The sequence below is a fragment of the Saccostrea cucullata genome, unplaced genomic scaffold (genome assembly GCF_032062105.1).
Source record: "Saccostrea cucullata isolate Sc308-1 unplaced genomic scaffold, CSIRO_AGI_Scuc_v1 ctg467, whole genome shotgun sequence".
Lineage (NCBI taxonomy): Eukaryota > Metazoa > Mollusca > Bivalvia > Ostreida > Ostreidae > Saccostrea > Saccostrea cuccullata.
The window spans coordinates 160,001-179,246 of NW_026921079.1; the positions used below are offsets into that span (position 1 = coordinate 160,001).

At 33.2% G+C, this 19,246-nt stretch overlaps 1 protein-coding gene and 1 long non-coding RNA gene across 5 annotated transcripts in view; both read right to left on the reverse strand.

The window, feature by feature from the left end:
• LOC134259120 (uncharacterized) overlaps positions 1-5,669 on the reverse strand; it is a 23,310-nt gene extending 17,641 nt beyond the window's left edge. Inside the window, exons 1-4 of one of the 4 annotated variants that reach the window (XM_062741719.1) lie at positions 5,598-5,669; positions 4,307-4,371; positions 3,970-4,053; positions 2,834-3,745 (exon numbers count right to left, since the gene is read on the reverse strand). In XM_062741719.1, coding sequence (XP_062597703.1) covers positions 2,834-3,662 — 829 coding nt within the window. In that variant the 5' untranslated portion in view covers positions 3,663-3,745; positions 3,970-4,053; positions 4,307-4,371; positions 5,598-5,669. The remainder of the gene's footprint in view (positions 1-2,833; positions 3,746-3,969; positions 4,054-4,306; positions 4,372-5,597) is intronic. The other 3 variants (XM_062741722.1, XM_062741720.1, XM_062741721.1) reach the window with 3 other exon arrangements.
• Positions 1-10,135, reverse strand: part of LOC134259122 (uncharacterized) — a 107,635-nt gene extending 97,500 nt beyond the window's left edge. The window contains exons 1-2 of the long non-coding RNA XR_009990286.1: positions 10,028-10,135; positions 8,383-8,428 (exon numbers count right to left, since the gene is read on the reverse strand). This is a non-coding gene — a long non-coding RNA (uncharacterized LOC134259122). The remainder of the gene's footprint in view (positions 1-8,382; positions 8,429-10,027) is intronic.
• Positions 10,136-19,246: the final 9,111 nt, after the last annotated feature.

A 19,246-nucleotide genomic window follows, 5' to 3' on the forward strand; every position in this document is an offset into this window, starting at 1 on the left:
GACAGACGGACGGACAGACAGACAGACGGACGGACAGACAGAGTGATTACTATAGGGCACCCGCAAATCCTTGCGGGGCCCTAATAACTAAATCATGTTTTAAATATTAAGGTTATTTAATAGAAGATCATCCTTTTCCTTAACTTTTATGTAGAGAAAAGTATAAGATAATCATTTGTGTTCTAAGAAAAGGTTTTGAATATGAAATCTTTACCATCAGTCTGTTATACTGGGGACTTACTGGAATCAACAAGTCTACTACCCCCCCCCCCTCCTTTTTTTTATTTCCACATTTCAATTAACAGTATACTGGTACATTTATATAATCATTGCGGATTTTATTAAGCATTCACTCACTGATTCTTTCACCTCACTCAACTCACTAAAACATTCTCTGAATAAACAAAAAACTTTTTTATCGCAAATCTCGCTTGAAAGCATTACACTGCGGCCGAAATAGCATTGCCTCGAGTATTGATACTATTGGATTTGACAATTGAACAATTTGAATCACGGATTGCATTCTATAAAACAAGCGCTTTAATTGGTTGATTTGGACCCGCCCACTCTCGTGCAGCATCATTTGCCTGCATCCAACGGCCTTGTGATGGTCGAAATCTGAGATGGTGACTTTTTGAGAAAAAAAAACAACAAAGACTTACTATGAAATCACTTTATAGCATGTGACATATACCTATCGCAGATTGTACATGTATATCGTTTGATGACAAACACTAATTTCATTTTATTCTACATGTAATTCTGCCGATTTTCTATTCACGGCATTTTCAATTTTTGTTGGTGCAAATTGAAAACACGTACATTCGTAGAAAACATATCCAGCTATATATAATACCGGAGCACCCGTTGAAAAAAAAAATAAATTCATATGTGGTAAAACATCGGATTAAATTAAAAGTTAACTGTTTTGTTGTCTCGAGATTCAAAAATACCATGTTTCAATTGTGTGTGTGCACTGCATACCTATTTTAATAGTCGTCATGGCAATATTTAAACTTGCGATCTGTAAAAAAAAAAAAAAAACGAAATCCTTGTGCAGTGCACTTTTTACTGTAATGGCGAATATAATTTGTATGTTCACTATAAAATAATTAATATCACTTACATATACCAAAACTAAGTACGTTTAATTTTATTGATCATGGTGATACATGTACTGAAGAAAAAACGGGGAAAACAGCCGTGTTTTTCAATCGCAAAAATATGCCCCTGGTAACGTGTATCATTTTAAAGCCAGTCCTGGGAAAGATATTATTTGAAGATCATTAAAGGTTACCCACACTCACATTAATTTAATAAAATATTGTCCTCTGCATACTTCGCTCAGTAAAAGGAGCCTACCACTTGTTTACAAGTTTTCAACAGCTGTTCTTTCTTGGAAACATTCCATGAGAAAGTGGGCGGGCTTATAAAAAAGCACCAATCGGATTCTTTCTTGCATTGTATATATGTAGTTTGAATATAGCCGAGCTGAATTGTAAAACTGTTAAATCCAAATGTGTCGTAACCCAACGCAATGCTGATAAAGTCAAAGTGTATACTTTTGAGCGAGATTTGCGATAAATCACATTGGGAGGATTTTTATACGTTAGTTCAGAGCTAACAGAAACAGCATTATTACATCTAAAGTAATTCCTATTGGTATTCCTATTGTTACACTTGATCAAGTAAAGCTCTCTTTTTATGTAATTCCTGACTCAATGCTATATTGGCAAATTTTATTGCATTGGTTAATTATTCATAAATAATTATACATCAACATAATCAGGATAATGTACCTGATAATCTGTTTATTTATATTTTTTATACAATCAACATTTTGTTTAAAATATCTCAATCAAAAGTAAACATGGTAAAAAAAATACAAACAATAAAGACTCTATTGATGACATGTCCAGACCCTCATCAATATTCATTATTATACCTCTATTGATAATACTCGAATTTGATTGGCTGGTAAGAAAACTTTAAAACACAACAATGACTCCAAATGGTACTGTTTACAGCAACTGACCTAGGAATCATCGCACGTGGGATAAAATGACCCGGTCATTATTTTTAATGACCGCTAGAAATGACCGCTTAATTAAAAATTCGTTTTTGAGTGAAGGTAATGCATAAAATAATAATTATTCGAAAAAAAACAACATGTTTTTAAAAATTGTGCATGGTCTGTTTTGCATTACCATACAGAATACGGTAAAATTTTATCGTAACAATATATCGTTTCAACAGTTCGAACAATATCGTTACAATTCAGTTCAATAGAATGTAAAGGCGGCTCTTTAAAGAGTTGAATTCTGTGTTACATTTTGATTGTGCAGAGGAAAAGTAATCGTGAGTTATAACATTGTTTGTCGCTATCAAACAGATATTGTTTTAATCAGTAAATCATGATGCAAAAACTTACACGACTTGCAGACGTCAATGTAAACAACTTCACTCTACGGTCTGTAGCGAATCCCAATCCCGATCAAAGGCATCGTCGAATCAACGGAAGAATTTATAACGGTTAGAGATTCATATTTTTCAATATATATCGAGGCTCATATATCGGTATAATAAAACAATTAATTACCCCTTGTGAGTTCAACATGGTGAAAAAAGGACCCTCGACCTGGCCCACTCGGTGACCTGCCCTGACCTCGGCCGCTACGCGGCCTCGGTCAGGACAGGTCACCTCGTGGGCCAGGTCTCGGGTCCTTATTTCACCATGTTGACCTCACAAGGGGTAATTAATTGTATAATATTCACCTTGTTTTATTTATTACTTTGTTTTAACAATTAATTAATACACAGTAAATAAACTCACCAGTCAGATCGTCCCCTTCATTGATAAGTCTGTAAGTGTTTACTGTGTTGTTGTTCAATGATCCAACCCAGAGAAGCCGTGTATCACAATCATAACTCAGGCCCCATGGTCTGTCTATCCCGTGTTGTTTGGTCTCTATCTGTGTCAGAAAGAGACCATCCTGGTCAATGATATGTACTGTGTGGGTGTTATTATCACACAGCAGGATGTGTGACAGCGCGTCAGTACAGATTCCACATGGATGTAGTCGTGATCCTGATGGAGGACCTGTGTAGGTGAACCGATGTCTTCCTCTACTGTCTGTCACCACTACAGCATCATGGCCCCAGTCAGACACAATAACATCTCCATTGCGGTTCTCTGTGATGTAGATAGGCCAGCAATACAGTCTCTGACCTGCGTTGCCGTGCTGTATGGTCTGTATGTGTTCTCCTGTGTTAGTGTAACGGTTTACCTGGCCTGTATCTGTATCAGTATTATACATCCCGACCAGCAGGTCTCCAGTGGAGGGGGAGCTGTAGACACACAGTGGTTCCCATGTTGATGTGTCTGGTATCACGGTGGTCTTTACTTTATCTGTAGATCGTTTTATGATGTTACCGTCACTGTCTGTATAAATCACATCACCATTTTGAGTCACTGTATGTACTCCATAAAAATATTTAGGTAAATCCGTCACACTATCTAGAATGTCACCTCTCGTGTTAGTTAAGATGAGATTGCCTTGGTTATCACTGATCCAGACCCGGTCTGATGTCACGTGGGTAATGTGAAGACACTCCCTAACCCCAGACACTGTAACAGAGTTCTGTAACACCAATCTATACATGACTGACAGTGTATATTTCTTACTCGTCTTTTCCTGTGGTTTCAGAATCCCATGTTGATTTCTTTCAGTCAGGGAGATTTCTTCTGTAAATTACATCATGCAATCTTAATAATAGGTCCATCTTCATGTTCTGTGTAATGAATCTCTCTAATTCATGAAACTGACTGTTTAGTTCTCTTACAGATTCCTTTGAAATATTTTGTAAACAATCCTTTATATCATAATAATATTGTTTCCTTTTGAATTATTTAGGTCATTACAATTATGTCATTTTAAATCATAGACAAACATCATGTTATACATTTACCTGTACACACATGTAGAATCCTTAGGTTATACCGACTGTAGGCAAGGTGATGTGGAGGCCTCTATATAAATGGACAGAAATCTGCTGACAACAATATTTTACATTGTATCATCACGTATATGTATCAGAATTAATATTTTAATGCTGTCATATTATTTAAATGAATTAAAAATCTCACACCTGTTTAAACACATTCAATAAACCAAAATTTCACTGTGTGTAATTTTCTATAATTATTTCTGTCAAATAATTAAAGATATTAATATAATAACACATTATACAGTACATGTATATAACATTCATGTAACATATAAAGCAACATGATAAAGATGTTTACTATACTGATTTCCTTTGGTGTCCAGTGCATATAGCATATTTGTCTTTGTGTCAATGGTAAGTGTTCTGTAAAGAGATAAAAGGTCATTGTTATACCTTTGAAAATTTGTTCATATACAAATCTATACAGAAAAAAGTCGAACATTTTTTAATGTTTTGCTGAGCGGGCATAAAAAAATCGATGTTGGACCGCTGAGTGAGATGTTGGACCGCTCGGAGAGATGTTCGACCGCTCGGAGAGATGTTGGACCGCTTACGTCACAGAATGGGCGGAGCTTAATCTCATTTTCATTCTTTGGTTTTAAAAAGTGACAGATCTAATGTTACATTACGTAATATAGTACAAAATACATGCATGTCAAAATATATATAATAAAATGAAAGGTATAACAAAACATTTTTTGACAGAGTTTGAGGGCAAAATGCGTTTTGGTATCCCAAAGAATATTGCGTTGAGTAAAAAATGGTGTATAGATTTTGAAACATGTATTAACACATGTAAAATGACAATAATTATTTTAATGAAATGGAGTCCTCTATATAAACAGTGTCAAACATTGTTCATGGTTTAAAAAACATTGGATAAAAAGAATCTCACATGATTTGAAGTTGGATATGATTTTTATGTGATATCGTTTTCGTATCGACACTATGTACTCCAACGCCGTGTGATGTAATGTAAAATTTAATAAACAAATACATGTATATGATGGAGAGAATGACTTACTTTGTCAAATTTCACTTTATTTGATATATCTTAAGTTTTCATTCATAAATTAAAAAAAATAAGCGCTGAAATATTTTCTTTCATTTTTGTATGAACTATTTCATACAGCCATATATTATTTATTACATAATTTGGTGCAAGGTAACCGAAAAGGAACTTTGAATTAGAAAAAAAAAGACAGAATACACATTTATAGTGAACAAAAATATGTGATAAAAAGAATCTACCACCACAAACCATGGAAGATCCTATTTATAATTATTTCAACTTTTTTTTTCATTTAAGGCTTAAGAATATTTTTCATTTGACAGACTCAATCGCAATAAAATATGTGTGGCTGCTTTTTTGTGTATTTATGAACTTTTTAATCTACTCACGTGCCAAGTTATATTCAAATCAGATCAAAACTGTAGGAAGATTGTATTTTGGAAATATTTCAAAGAAATTTCTATTTTTCTATTTTTAGTAACCATGGCAGCACAGTTCTTGGAAATTAAAAAAAAAAAACAGACGGACACCTTACAAAATTTGATCAAACAAGAAGCCCATGGGCCTCAACACTCACCTGAGTACATCTTGCCATTGCTCTTCTTTACCAGATGCCCCCCTCTTGTAATACCTATCGTGACCTCATCCTACCCCAAGGTGTCTTGATTTAAACAATTTAGAATCTCACTACCTAAGGATGCTTTCACATCAGTTTCAGCTTTTTTAGCCCAATGATTCTTGAGAAGAAGATTCAATGTAAAATTGTATTGCCTATTACCGCCCCTCCCCCTCCCCAATCCCAAAGGTTCATGGTTTGTACAATTTAAAATTTACACTACCCAAAGTCGAAAGATACGTCCATACAAGTTTCAGCATTTCAGGCCCTGTAGTTCTTGAGAAGAAGATTTTAAAGATTTTTCCTATATATTTCAATATAAAACTTAGATTTCCTATTGTGGCACTGCTCTACCCCCAAGGGTCATGGTTTGTACAATTACTAGGGTTGTCCCGTAAAATCGTGGACAAGTTGTCTTGTTTGAAAAATAATTATCCCTGCATTCTGAAATTTTCACCACTTTTTAGTGGATAAATTATGAATATACACAGCAAATTTCAAATTGATATAAGCATAGGTAAACAAATTGTGATATTTTATGTTATATACTGTATCGCCCTACGGCGCACGGATGATAACGTCAAAGTGTCTAAAACAGTTTCACGTTTCATCTTTGCTAAGCTTAAAGTTGGATACGCCCCACTTAAATTTAGAAATTTTATTGATTTACATATGTGAGTATCTATAACCAGTTAAGAAATCAATGTGGCACACTCATGCGATCTTCTGAATATTTATTAGCAAGTTACAGACAGTATTCTCAAAATCATTCAACTAAAAGAGAATCTCACATCGACGGTCGACAGTGACAGCGTCCTTTGCTATTACAAATGGCAGTCTGTCCATATGTTTTGTACTATCTGGGGACTCGACCACGAAGACTTCACTAAGAAAACTTTCATTTCCTTTATATACTAAAGATCTGGTGATATTTTTTCATATTTTCTTTCTTCTGTATTCATTTAAGTCTCTTAAGGCGTCATTACAACATACTTATATACCTGAACTGCTCTCCGGGGCGCCGTTACGTGATAAAAAGTCGCCATTTTTCGTTTATTGAGTTTGATACTTTCCCATTTCAAATGCTCGCAAAACTGCCAAAAATTAACCAAATGCCTTGACATTTTTTAAAAAGACGACAGAATTAGGACAATTTTCATCCTAATCTTATGTATTGAAAACTTTTATTGTGAATTAATTCTTATGTCTTCTCTAATATAACTCTGCTATTTTTACCGTGCACATTCAAGCAGAAAAAATCTTTATTTTTTAATATATATTATCAAAAACATTATGATTCACTTAGATATGATGAATAGACATTTACTGAAAATTTCAGCTTATTGCACCCATTACTTTTCGAGGAAAACGCTTTGTCCACAATTTTATGGGACAACCCTCGTAAGAATCTACACTACCACAAGATACTTCCATATAAGTTTCAGATTTTCTGGCACAGTAGTTCTTACTTAATAAGAAGATTTTTCCTATGTATTTCTATGTAAAACTTGGATTTCCTATTGCAGCCCTGCCCTATCCCTTAGGGTCATGATTTGAACAATTTAGAATTTAAACTACCCCAGGATGCTTCCATATAAGTTTCAGCTTTGTAAACCAAATGGTTCTTGACAAGGCCTAAAAAAATATATGTCTGTTTCTTGTAATCTGACCGACCCATTCAAATTACCCCCCAGTGGACTTTTTTTCTGACAAATGGCAAAACTTCATTTCATCAATCAGCTGATTCAAAAAAAGAAAATGAGCTTGTAGCTTAACTTGAGACATAAAATATGTCAACCTAGTTTACATTTACCTTAGTAAAGAGTTATCGTTATTATAACAACAATTTCCCCCTACAACTTTCTGAAGTTCGTTTTCTGCCGCTAGGCAGCCATTTTGGATGCCATGTTGGGTGTCCACTGTAAATATAAGAATTCCCAACCTACCGACCCTTAATTTTTTGGTAATGTTACAGGAATGAAACATATTTCTTTTTAAGCCTAAGAAGATTTTTAAAGATTTTGCCTATACATGTCAATGTAAAATTTGGATTCCATATAGTGGCCCCACCCTACCCCCAGAGGTTATGATTTGAACAATTTCAAATCTACACTATCCAAGGATGCTTCCACACAAGATTCAGCTTCTCTGGCCAAGTAGTTCTTAAGAAGATGACCTCACTCTATTTTTATCATTTATTGATTATCTCCCCTTGGTCCTTCATTGATAAAATTTAAACTCCTTTACCCAAGGATGCTTTGTACCATGTTTGGTTAAAATTGGTCTTGTAGTTCTTGAGAAAAAGTCGAAAATGTGAAAAGTTTACAGACAGACGGACGCCAGACAGATGACGGACAAAATGTGACCAGAAAAGCTGACTTGAGCCTTCAGTTCACTTGAGTCAGAAGAGCTCAAAATGTGAATTCTATACCCTGCAAGAACTTTATAGTGATCTTATAAAAAATAACATAAAAAAAAATGTACCTTATACCACACCAATATCCCATTTCTCACAGTTGAATCTCCCTGACATGTCTGTAAAGAAAATCAAAGGCTTCATTACATTTCAGCAGGAAGGTAAACATTTCATTAGCTACAGTAACTTGAATTTGAAAATAATATTTTCCCATATTTTTTATTTTCTCTGTGAATATTTGTTTACAAATATTTAACTTACGTATATATACATGAAATTACTTTATATAAATAAATTGGGCATTTTCTTAAAGTGAGTGAAACATGGAACCTGCATGATGGAGACATCTTCCATCAAACAGTCAGACAGCAAATCACTAGAAATAAATATTGTTATTGAAAAAGTTAAAAATAAATCTGTGTAAAAAACATTGTGATTGAAAAAGTTAAAAATAGATTTTTATTTGTAATGACTTTGCATACACCTCAAAATAAATTGTTATACCTTTAAAAATTTGTTCCTTATACAAATCTCTACGAAAAAAAACTCTTAACATTTTTAATCATGTTGATGTTTTGCTGAGCAGGCATAAAAAATCGATGTTGGACCGCTGAGTGAGATATTGGACCGCTCAGAGTGATGTTGGACCGCTTACATCACAGAATGGGCAGAGCTAAATCTCATTTTCATTCGTTGGTGTTAAAAAGGTGACAGACCTGATGTTACATTTTAGGAATGTTTTTAAGTTTAGTGTGAGTTATTAGTGTCTGAATCACACAGACTTGTCACGAAGGCATATTTAGGCATATACGCTAGCGCGCTTCATGAAAAATATGCCTACGTGCAAGTCTGTGTGATTCTCACACCAATAATTCACACAAAACTTAAAAACATTCCTTATATTCAAATTTTACATGTTTGGAAGCAACTTAAATAAACTCAATAATTGAATTTCTCCTTGCCCTATATTGTTGTATTTTTACTGATGTCGCTGCAGCCTCATTTTGACGTCACGTCAACACACGTTTCTCCGTGAGTATTTCTACGCTTGAGTATACATTAAAATGGTTTTCAAATCAATTTCACAGTTGGCTTAGGAGGAAAACACAGCGAATGTAAATATTAAGGAATATATATGGCACGCCAAATTCACAAAAATGAGATAATCATAGTTTCACAATTGATAAACTAGGTTTATCGACTGTAAACTATAGTTTACAAACCGTAAACTATAGTTAACGATTCGTTAAGTATAGTTTTCATCTGTAAAACTATATTTAACGGTTGTTAACTATAGTTTACGAATGATAATCTAAGTTTATCTGTCTGTAATCAAACGTTAACAATAGATTTTGTTGATAAACATAGATTCACGTCTGTAAACTATAATTTACGATCGTTAACTATAGTTAAGAGTTGTTAATCATAGTTTCACAAATCGTGAAACTATATTTATCAGATCGTTAACTATAGTTAACGGTTTGTAAACTATAGTTTACAAATCGTGAAACTGTATTTATCAGAAAATCTATATTTTGCAATCGCAAATGATTGTTTTCGGTGTTAAGTATAGTTTACAGTTGTGAAACATAGATTATCGTGTTAACTATGGTTTACAGATGTGAAATATAGATTAACGTTGTTAACTATAGTTTACAGTCCGTAAACTATAGTTTACAACCGATAAACCTAGTTTATCGATTCTGAAACTATGATTTGCTCATTTTTGTGAATTTGGCGTGCCATAAATATAGTACAAAATACATGTATGTCAAAAAATATAAAATAAAATGAAAGGTATAACAAAATATTAATTGACAGAGTTCTCGGGCATAATGTGTTTTGTCGACCCTCGAACCAAAGTGTCTGCCTTCGACCTAACGGCCTCAGCAGACAGTTTGGTTCTTGGGTCTGACAAAACGCATGTTGCCCTCAAACTCAGTCAATAAATGTATAATGTCATCTAAAGATGTACCTAATATACCACACTGATATCCTCTGTATACAGTTATATTGTCCCCCTCTCTAAAGGTGTACTGATATCCATCTCTTTGCAGTTAAATTGTCTTGTCTCTTTGATTTGTCTGTAAAGAAAAACAAAGGGTTTAATTGTTACTTTTCAGCATGAACATAAACATTTCTTTCATCATGTTTATTATCTATTTGTTAGATCGCAGCTATTGCAGAAAAAATTAACGAAGGTTATGTAATTTTTCTGCAACAGCTGCTTCCGTGCATTCCAGTAACAACAAACAACATGAACAAAGAAAGCATTTTATTGTTTAAATGACATATTCAGTTACTGAGTCTCCTGTATCATGTGTATTTGGTGATTTCTTCTTTTACACAGTCATACAGCAAATCACTAGGACTCTGTATAAAAAAGATTTATATTTGAGATGCAGGCTTTGCACAATACCAAGTACCTGGGTACATTTACCGGTGCATCGGTATTCAAGTATAACAAGAGGCCCCATGTACCACATTGCTTAACTGTGTTTCATTTTGCTTACACATGCACATGAAGGTAAACAGATCCCTAACTGCGGTCATCATATACCCTACAATCTTGAAAATAAGACGGATTTAATAATAAGCCAGTTTTGAAAATAAGCCACCTTTTTCTTGCATACAAAATTACTCGAAAATAAGCCAGTTTTGAAAATAAGCCGGTCACGAAATTGCTATATAAGATGTTTGACGATTTCCTCGTCTTAAAAATTTGACGAGTAAAGATGTTTTTTTTTTACTGTGCAAATAAAAAGTTATCTTTCTTTAATTCATTTAGCCTTTACCAATTACTGCATAGTACGAACTAGGTCTGTAGCTACTAATGAACGTATGTAAAATTACTAAGGGTGTTTATAAAGTTATTTTTTTTTACAAGTAATCATGTTACGCTGGTTAAAAAAAAACTTCATATGGTCCCAGCTAAAATGGTGAATATTTTTCATGAAATTGTCAGAGCAATAATAACCTATCTAAACCTGTACAAGCTAACGATGTGTTAAAATTTGCTATAATTGAATGAGTAAATGGATAAAAGGAAGTTTTTGTTTGTAAAGCATTTAACTGTCAGGTACTACTGCCCAAGGCAAGAAACCTGCTGATCGGCAGGGCTTGGTAGTAATTAAATTTCATTGTACCGTATAATTGAGTTTTTTAAATATGTGTAAAAATGTGTTTGTTTGATTAATTTATCAAGGGATTCAGTTGCAAGCAGATATCTTATTTATTAGGTCTTTCCACCTTTCTGTGGAAAGACCTATTGAAATTCTTCTGTTTATTATTATTCTTTTTTATTAGGTCTTTCCACCTTTCTGTGGAAAGACCTCTTGAAATGCTTCTGTTTATTATTATTATTTTTCCGTTATCGAAAATTGAACCGAAAGAGTTCTCGAAGAACTTTGCAGTTCATGATACTCGCCATTAAAAGTTATTTCGAAAAAATACCCAACGCGTATGACCTATGACCCCTATTGGGTTCCAGTGGGAGCCTCCACCATACTCACCTGTGCCAAAATTAAGGTACAGAAATGTTTTATTATGTTTATACATGTACATGTGCATATAAATATTTATTTTGTATGTTTGTAATTATCGGTTGGCACGGTTTTGTTTAAGATAAAAGGTTATATCATATAGCTCTTTGGAAACTTCTCTTGGACCTGGAGATTGACACAGGAATATTGATTTTGCAAGTACTTGTAAATTTTGTTAAGATGACGTGTTCTAATTTGCTCTTTCTTTGTGCAATTAAGAGTTGTTAATCATAGTTTCACAAATCGTGAAACTATATTTATCAGATCGTTAACTATAGTTAACGGTTTGTAAACTATAGTTTACAAATCGTGAAACTGTATTTATCAGAAAATCTATATTTTGCAATCGCAAATGATTGTTTTCGGTGTTAAGTATAGTTTACGGCTGTGAAACATAGATTATCGCGTTAACTATGGTTTACAGATGTGAAATATAGATTAACGTTGTTAACTATAGTTTACAGTCCGTAAACTATAGTTTACAACCGATAAACCTAGATTATCGATTCTGAAACTATGATTTGCTCATTTTTGTGAATTTGGCGTGCCATAAATATAGTACAAAATACATGTATGTCAAAAAATATAAAATAAAATGAAAGGTATAACAAAATATTAATTGACAGAGTTCTCGGGCATAATGTGTTTTGTCGACCCTCGAACCAAAGTGTCTGCCTTCGACCTAACGGCCTCAGCAGACAGTTTGGTTCTTGGGTCTGACAAAACGCATGTTGCCCTCAAACTCAGTCAATAAATGTATAATGTCATCTAAAGATGTACCTAATATACCACACTGATATCCTCTGTATACAGTTATATTGTCCCCCTCTCTAAAGGTGTACTGATATCCATCTCTTTGCAGTTAAATTGTCTTGTCTCTTTGATTTGTCTGTAAAGAAAAACAAAGGGTTTAATTGTTACTTTTCAGCATGAACATAAACATTTCTTTCATCATGTTTATTATCTATTTGTTAGATCGCAGCTATTGCAGAAAAAATTAACGAAGGTTATGTAATTTTTCTGCAACAGCTGCTTCCGTGCATTCCAGTAACAACAAACAACATGAACAAAGAAAGCATTTTATTGTTTAAATGACATATTCAGTTACTGAGTCTCCTGTATCATGTGTATTTGGTGATTTCTTCTTTTACACAGTCATACAGCAAATCACTAGGACTCTGTATAAAAAAGATTTATATTTGAGATGCAGGCTTTGCACAATACCAAGTACCTGGGTACATTTACCGGTGCATCGGTATTCAAGTATAACAAGAGGCCCCATGTACCACATTGCTTAACTGTGTTTCATTTTGCTTACACATGCACATGAAGGTAAACAGATCCCTAACTGCGGTCATCATATACCCTACAATCTTGAAAATAAGACGGATTTAATAATAAGCCAGTTTTGAAAATAAGCCACCTTTTTCTTGCATACAAAATTACTCGAAAATAAGCCAGTTTTGAAAATAAGCCGGTCACGAAATTGCTATATAAGATGTTTGACGATTTCCTCGTCTTAAAAATTTGACGAGTAAAGATGTTTTTTTTTTACTGTGCAAATAAAAAGTTATCTTTCTTTAATTCATTTAGCCTTTACCAATTACTGCATAGTACGAACTAGGTCTGTAGCTACTGTAAAGTTTGGTCATTTCAAGTCCCCATGTTTTATTTGTATTTAAATTACAAATCTTTGGCATATTAATCTAAGACTTTATATTGTTCATAATTTGAGTAATTTGATCGTATGTATTGTACATTTATTATGTGAGGTTCTAAAATTAGATTCGCAACTTTTTATGTCATCGTATGCAAAGTGAAAGTAGAACGAGTACATGTAATACATGCATATCCTTTTGTATTTATTGATGTTCTTGTTGAAATAATTGTATAAATGTTGTTAAAAGAGTATGGACCACTAGATGTTTTGTTTAAATTACGTTTTTCACTGGTATTTTACCTGTATTGTGCAGACATGTGTTGTAGACTTGCAGACAGCCTATTTTTCTATTTACATGGCGGCGCATTGCATTATGGTATACTTCCGGTTTATTTTTACTCTTGATCCGCGGTGTATATTTATACGCCCTGGAGTTTTGTATAGAAGTGAAAATGTACAGTTATAAGGTAATTAATTAATTAATTATTGTTGAATGAATGAAAGTCAAGTTATTTTATGGTGAAATAATTATTATTGTTCTAATTATCTGAATGGAACTATTTTCCGTATAAGATTTTCCGTATTTTTCGTATATTCCGTAAGAATTTATACGAATTCGTAAGAGTTTATACGAATTCGTAAGAGTTTTGTATACGAATTTTCTCTAGAGTATAAAAGGGGAGATTCTTCCGTAAATCGGGGAGTCTGCTATTTTTGATGTTAGGGTTAACATAATTATTTTGGGCTTTTAGACAAAATTGGTAATTATTTGCTAATTGTTAAATCAGTTAATTGTAATTCGGTAATTGGTTTAATTTAATTGGGGAAAAGTTTAGTTTTAACAGCTTTGGGGATTTATTTACGATCATATATCTTGATTATTTCAGGATCCGATCGTATCTGAACTTCCAGTTGTTAATAATCTTTTATTCATTGATAATTAAGTTTAATAGATAGGTTTCAGCCATATATTTCGATTATTTCGAGATCCGGCTGTTTATTAGAATTTATTTAATATTGTGAAATTTTTCAGTAAAAAGGGTGGTTAAAAGGCCTGGATATTATATTTTTTTTGTATTAAAATTTTTCATGTTGGTTTTGCAGACTCAATAAATCTATAAAACTTAAATTTCGAATTTAGTGTTTTGACTCAGTGTTTAAAAAGGGAGTTTACTCCTGTCTTCTAGAACCACTATAGCAATACTTAAATGAGATAGCCATTGAGCGCTTTCTCGCTACAATTTTTGGTGTCAGAAGTGGGATAGCCATTGAGCGCTATCCCGTTACACTACTAATGAACGTATGTAAAATTACTAAGGGTGTTTATAAAGTTATTTTTTTTTACAAGTAATCATGTTACGCTGGTTAAAAAAAAACTTCATATGGTCCCAGCTAAAATGGTGAATATTTTTCATGAAATTGTCAGAGCAATAATAACCTATCTAAACCTGTACAAGCTAACGATGTGTTAAAATTTGCTATAATTGAATGAGTAAATGGATAAAAGGAAGTTTTTGTTTGTAAAGCATTTAACTGTCAGGTACTACTGCCCAAGGCAAGAAACCTGCTGATCGGCAGGGCTTGGTAGTAATTAAATTTCATTGTACCGTATAATTGAGTTTTTTAAATATGTGTAAAAATGTGTTTGTTTGATTAATTTATCAAGGGATTCAGTTGCAAGCAGATATCTTATTTATTAGGTCTTTCCACCTTTCTGTGGAAAGACCTATTGAAATTCTTCTGTTTATTATTATTCTTTTTTATTAGGTCTTTCCACCTTTCTGTGGAAAGACCTCTTGAAATGCTTCTGTTTATTATTATTATTTTTCCGTTATCGAAAATTGAACCGAAAGAGTTCTCGAAGAACTTTGCAGTTCATGATACTCGCCATTAAAAGTTATTTCGAAAAAATACCCAACGCGTATGACCTATGACCCCTATTGGGTTCCAGTGGGAGCCTCCACCATACTCACCTGTGCCAAAATTAAGGTACAGAAATGTTTTATTATGTTTATACATGTACATGTGCATATAAATATTTATTTTGTATGTTTGTAATTATCGGTTGGCACGGTTTTGTTTAAGATAAAAGGTTATATCATATAGCTCTTTGGAAACTTCTCTTGGACCTGGAGATTGACACAGGAATATTGATTTTGCAAGTACTTGTAAATTTTGTTAAGATGACGTGTTCTAATTTGCTCTTTCTTTGTGCAGTTAAGAGTTGTTAATCATAGTTTCACAAATCGTGAAACTATATTTATCAGATCTTTAACTATAGTTAACGGTTTGTAAACTATAGTTTACAAATCGTGAAACTGTATTTATCAGAAAATCTATATTTTGCAATCGCAAATGATTGTTTTCGGTGTTAAGTATAGTTTACAGTTGTGAAACATAGATTATCGTGTTAACTATGGTTTACAGATGTGAAATATAGATTAACGTTGTTAACTATAGTTTACAGTCCGTAAACTATAGTTTACAACCGATAAACCTAGTTTATCGATTCTGAAACTATGATTTGCTCATTTTTGTGAATTTGGCGTGCCATAAATATAGTACAAAATACATGTATGTCAAAAAATATAAAATAAAATGAAAGGTATAACAAAATATTAATTGACAGAGTTCTCGGGCATAATGTGTTTTGTCGACCCTCGAACCAAAGTGTCTGCCTTCGACCTAACGGCCTCAGCAGACAGTTTGGTTCTTGGGTCTGACAAAACGCATGTTGCCCTCAAACTCAGTCAATAAATGTATAATGTCATCTAAAGATGTACCTAATATACCACACTGATATCCTCTGTATACAGTTATATTGTCCCCCTCTCTAAAGGTGTACTGATATCCATCTCTTTGCAGTTAAATTGTCTTGTCTCTTTGATTTGTCTGTAAAGAAAAACAAAGGGTTTAATTGTTACTTTTCAGCATGAACATAAACATTTCTTTCATCATGTTTATTATCTATTTGTTAGATCGCAGCTATTGCAGAAAAAATTAACGAAGGTTATGTAATTTTTCTGCAACAGCTGCTTCCGTGCATTCCAGTAACAACAAACAACATGAACAAAGAAAGCATTTTATTGTTTAAATGACATATTCAGTTACTGAGTCTCCTGTATCATGTGTATTTGGTGATTTCTTCTTTTACACAGTCATACAGCAAATCACTAGGACTCTGTATAAAAAAGATTTATATTTGAGATGCAGGCTTTGCACAATACCAAGTACCTGGGTACATTTACCGGTGCATCGGTATTCAAGTATAACAAGAGGCCCCATGTACCACATTGCTTAACTGTGTTTCATTTTGCTTACACATGCACATGAAGGTAAACAGATCCCTAACTGCGGTCATCATATACCCTACAATCTTGAAAATAAGACGGATTTAATAATAAGCCAGTTTTGAAAATAAGCCACCTTTTTCTTGCATACAAAATTACTCGAAAATAAGCCAGTTTTGAAAATAAGCCGGTCACGAAATTGCTATATAAGATGTTTGACGATTTCCTCGTCTTAAAAATTTGACGAGTAAAGATGTTTTTTTTTTACTGTGCAAATAAAAAGTTATCTTTCTTTAATTCATTTAGCCTTTACCAATTACTGCATAGTACGAACTAGGTCTGTAGCTACTAATGAACGTATGTAAAATTACTAAGGGTGTTTATAAAGTTATTTTTTTTTACAAGTAATCATGTTACGCTGGTTAAAAAAAAACTTCATATGGTCCCAGCTAAAATGGTGAATATTTTTCATGAAATTGTCAGAGCAATAATAACCTATCTAAACCTGTACAAGCTAACGATGTGTTAAAATTTGCTATAATTGAATGAGTAAATGGATAAAAGGAAGTTTTTGTTTGTAAAGCATTTAACTGTCAGGTACTACTGCCCAAGGCAAGAAACCTGCTGATCGGCAGGGCTTGGTAGTAATTAAATTTCATTGTACCGTATAATTGAGTTTTTTAAATATGTGTAAAAATGTGTTTGTTTGATTAATTTATCAAGGGATTCAGTTGCAAGCAGATATCTTATTTATTAGGTCTTTCCACCTTTCTGTGGAAAGACCTACTGAAATTCTTCTGTTTATTATTATTCTTTTTTATTAGGTCTTTCCACCTTTCTGTGGAAAGACCTCTTGAAATGCTTCTGTTTATTATTATTATTTTTCCGTTATCGAAAATTGAACCGAAAGAGTTCTCGAAGAACTTTGCAGTTCATGATACTCGCCATTAAAAGTTATTTCGAAAAAATACCCAACGCGTATGACCTATGACCCCTATTGGGTTCCAGTGGGAGCCTCCACCATACTCACCTGTGCCAAAATTAAGGTACAGAAATGTTTTATTATGTTTATACATGTACATGTGCATATAAATATTTATTTTGTATGTTTGTAATTATCGGTTGGCACGGTTTTGTTTAAGATAAAAGGTTATATCATATAGCTCTTTGGAAACTTCTCTTGGACCTGGAGATTGACACAGGAATATTGATTTTGCAAGTACTTGTAAATTTTGTTAAGATGACGTGTTCTAATTTGCTCTTTCTTTGTGCAGTTAAGAGTTGTTAATCATAGTTTCACAAATCGTGAAACTATATTTATCAGATCGTTAACTATAGTTAACGGTTTGTAAACTATAGTTTACAAATCGTGAAACTGTATTTATCAGAAAATCTATATTTTGCAATCGCAAATGATTGTTTTCGGTGTTAAGTATAGTTTACGGCTGTGAAACATAGATTATCGCGTTAACTATGGTTTACAGATGTGAAATATAGATTAACGTTGTTAACTATAGTTTACAGTCCGTAAACTATAGTTTACAACCGATAAACCTAGATTATCGATTCTGAAACTATGATTTGCTCATTTTTGTGAATTTGGCGTGCCATAAATATAGTACAAAATACATGTATGTCAAAAAATATAAAATAAAATGAAAGGTATAACAAAATATTAATTGACAGAGTTCTCGGGCATAATGTGTTTTGTCGACCCTCGAACCAAAGTGTCTGCCTTCGACCTAACGGCCTCAGCAGACAGTTTGGTTCTTGGGTCTGACAAAACGCATGTTGCCCTCAAACTCAGTCAATAAATGTATAATGTCATCTAAAGATGTACCTAATATACCACACTGATATCCTCTGTATACAGTTATATTGTCCCCCTCTCTAAAGGTGTACTGATATCCATCTCTTTGCAGTTAAATTGTCTTGTCTCTTTGATTTGTCTGTAAAGAAAAACAAAGGGTTTAATTGTTACTTTTCAGCATGAACATAAACATTTCTTTCATCATGTTTATTATCTATTTGTTAGATCGCAGCTATTGCAGAAAAAATTAACGAAGGTTATGTAATTTTTCTGCAACAGCTGCTTCCGTGCATTCCAGTAACAACAAACAACATGAACAAAGAAAGCATTTTATTGTTTAAATGACATATTCAGTTACTGAGTCTCCTGTATCATGTGTATTTGGTGATTTCTTCTTTTACACAGTCATACAGCAAATCACTAGGACTCTGTATAAAAAAGATTTATATTTGAGATGCAGGCTTTGCACAATACCAAGTACCTGGGTACATTTACCGGTGCATCGGTATTCAAGTATAACAAGAGGCCCCATGTACCACATTGCTTAACTGTGTTTCATTTTGCTTACACATGCACATGAAGGTAAACAGATCCCTAACTGCGGTCATCATATACCCTACAATCTTGAAAATAAGACGGATTTAATAATAAGCCAGTTTTGAAAATAAGCCACCTTTTTCTTGCATACAAAATTACTCGAAAATAAGCCAGTTTTGAAAATAAGCCGGTCACGAAATTGCTATATAAGATGTTTGACGATTTCCTCGTCTTAAAAATTTGACGAGTAAAGATGTTTTTTTTTTACTGTGCAAATAAAAAGTTATCTTTCTTTAATTCATTTAGCCTTTACCAATTACTGCATAGTACGAACTAGGTCTGTAGCTACTGTAAA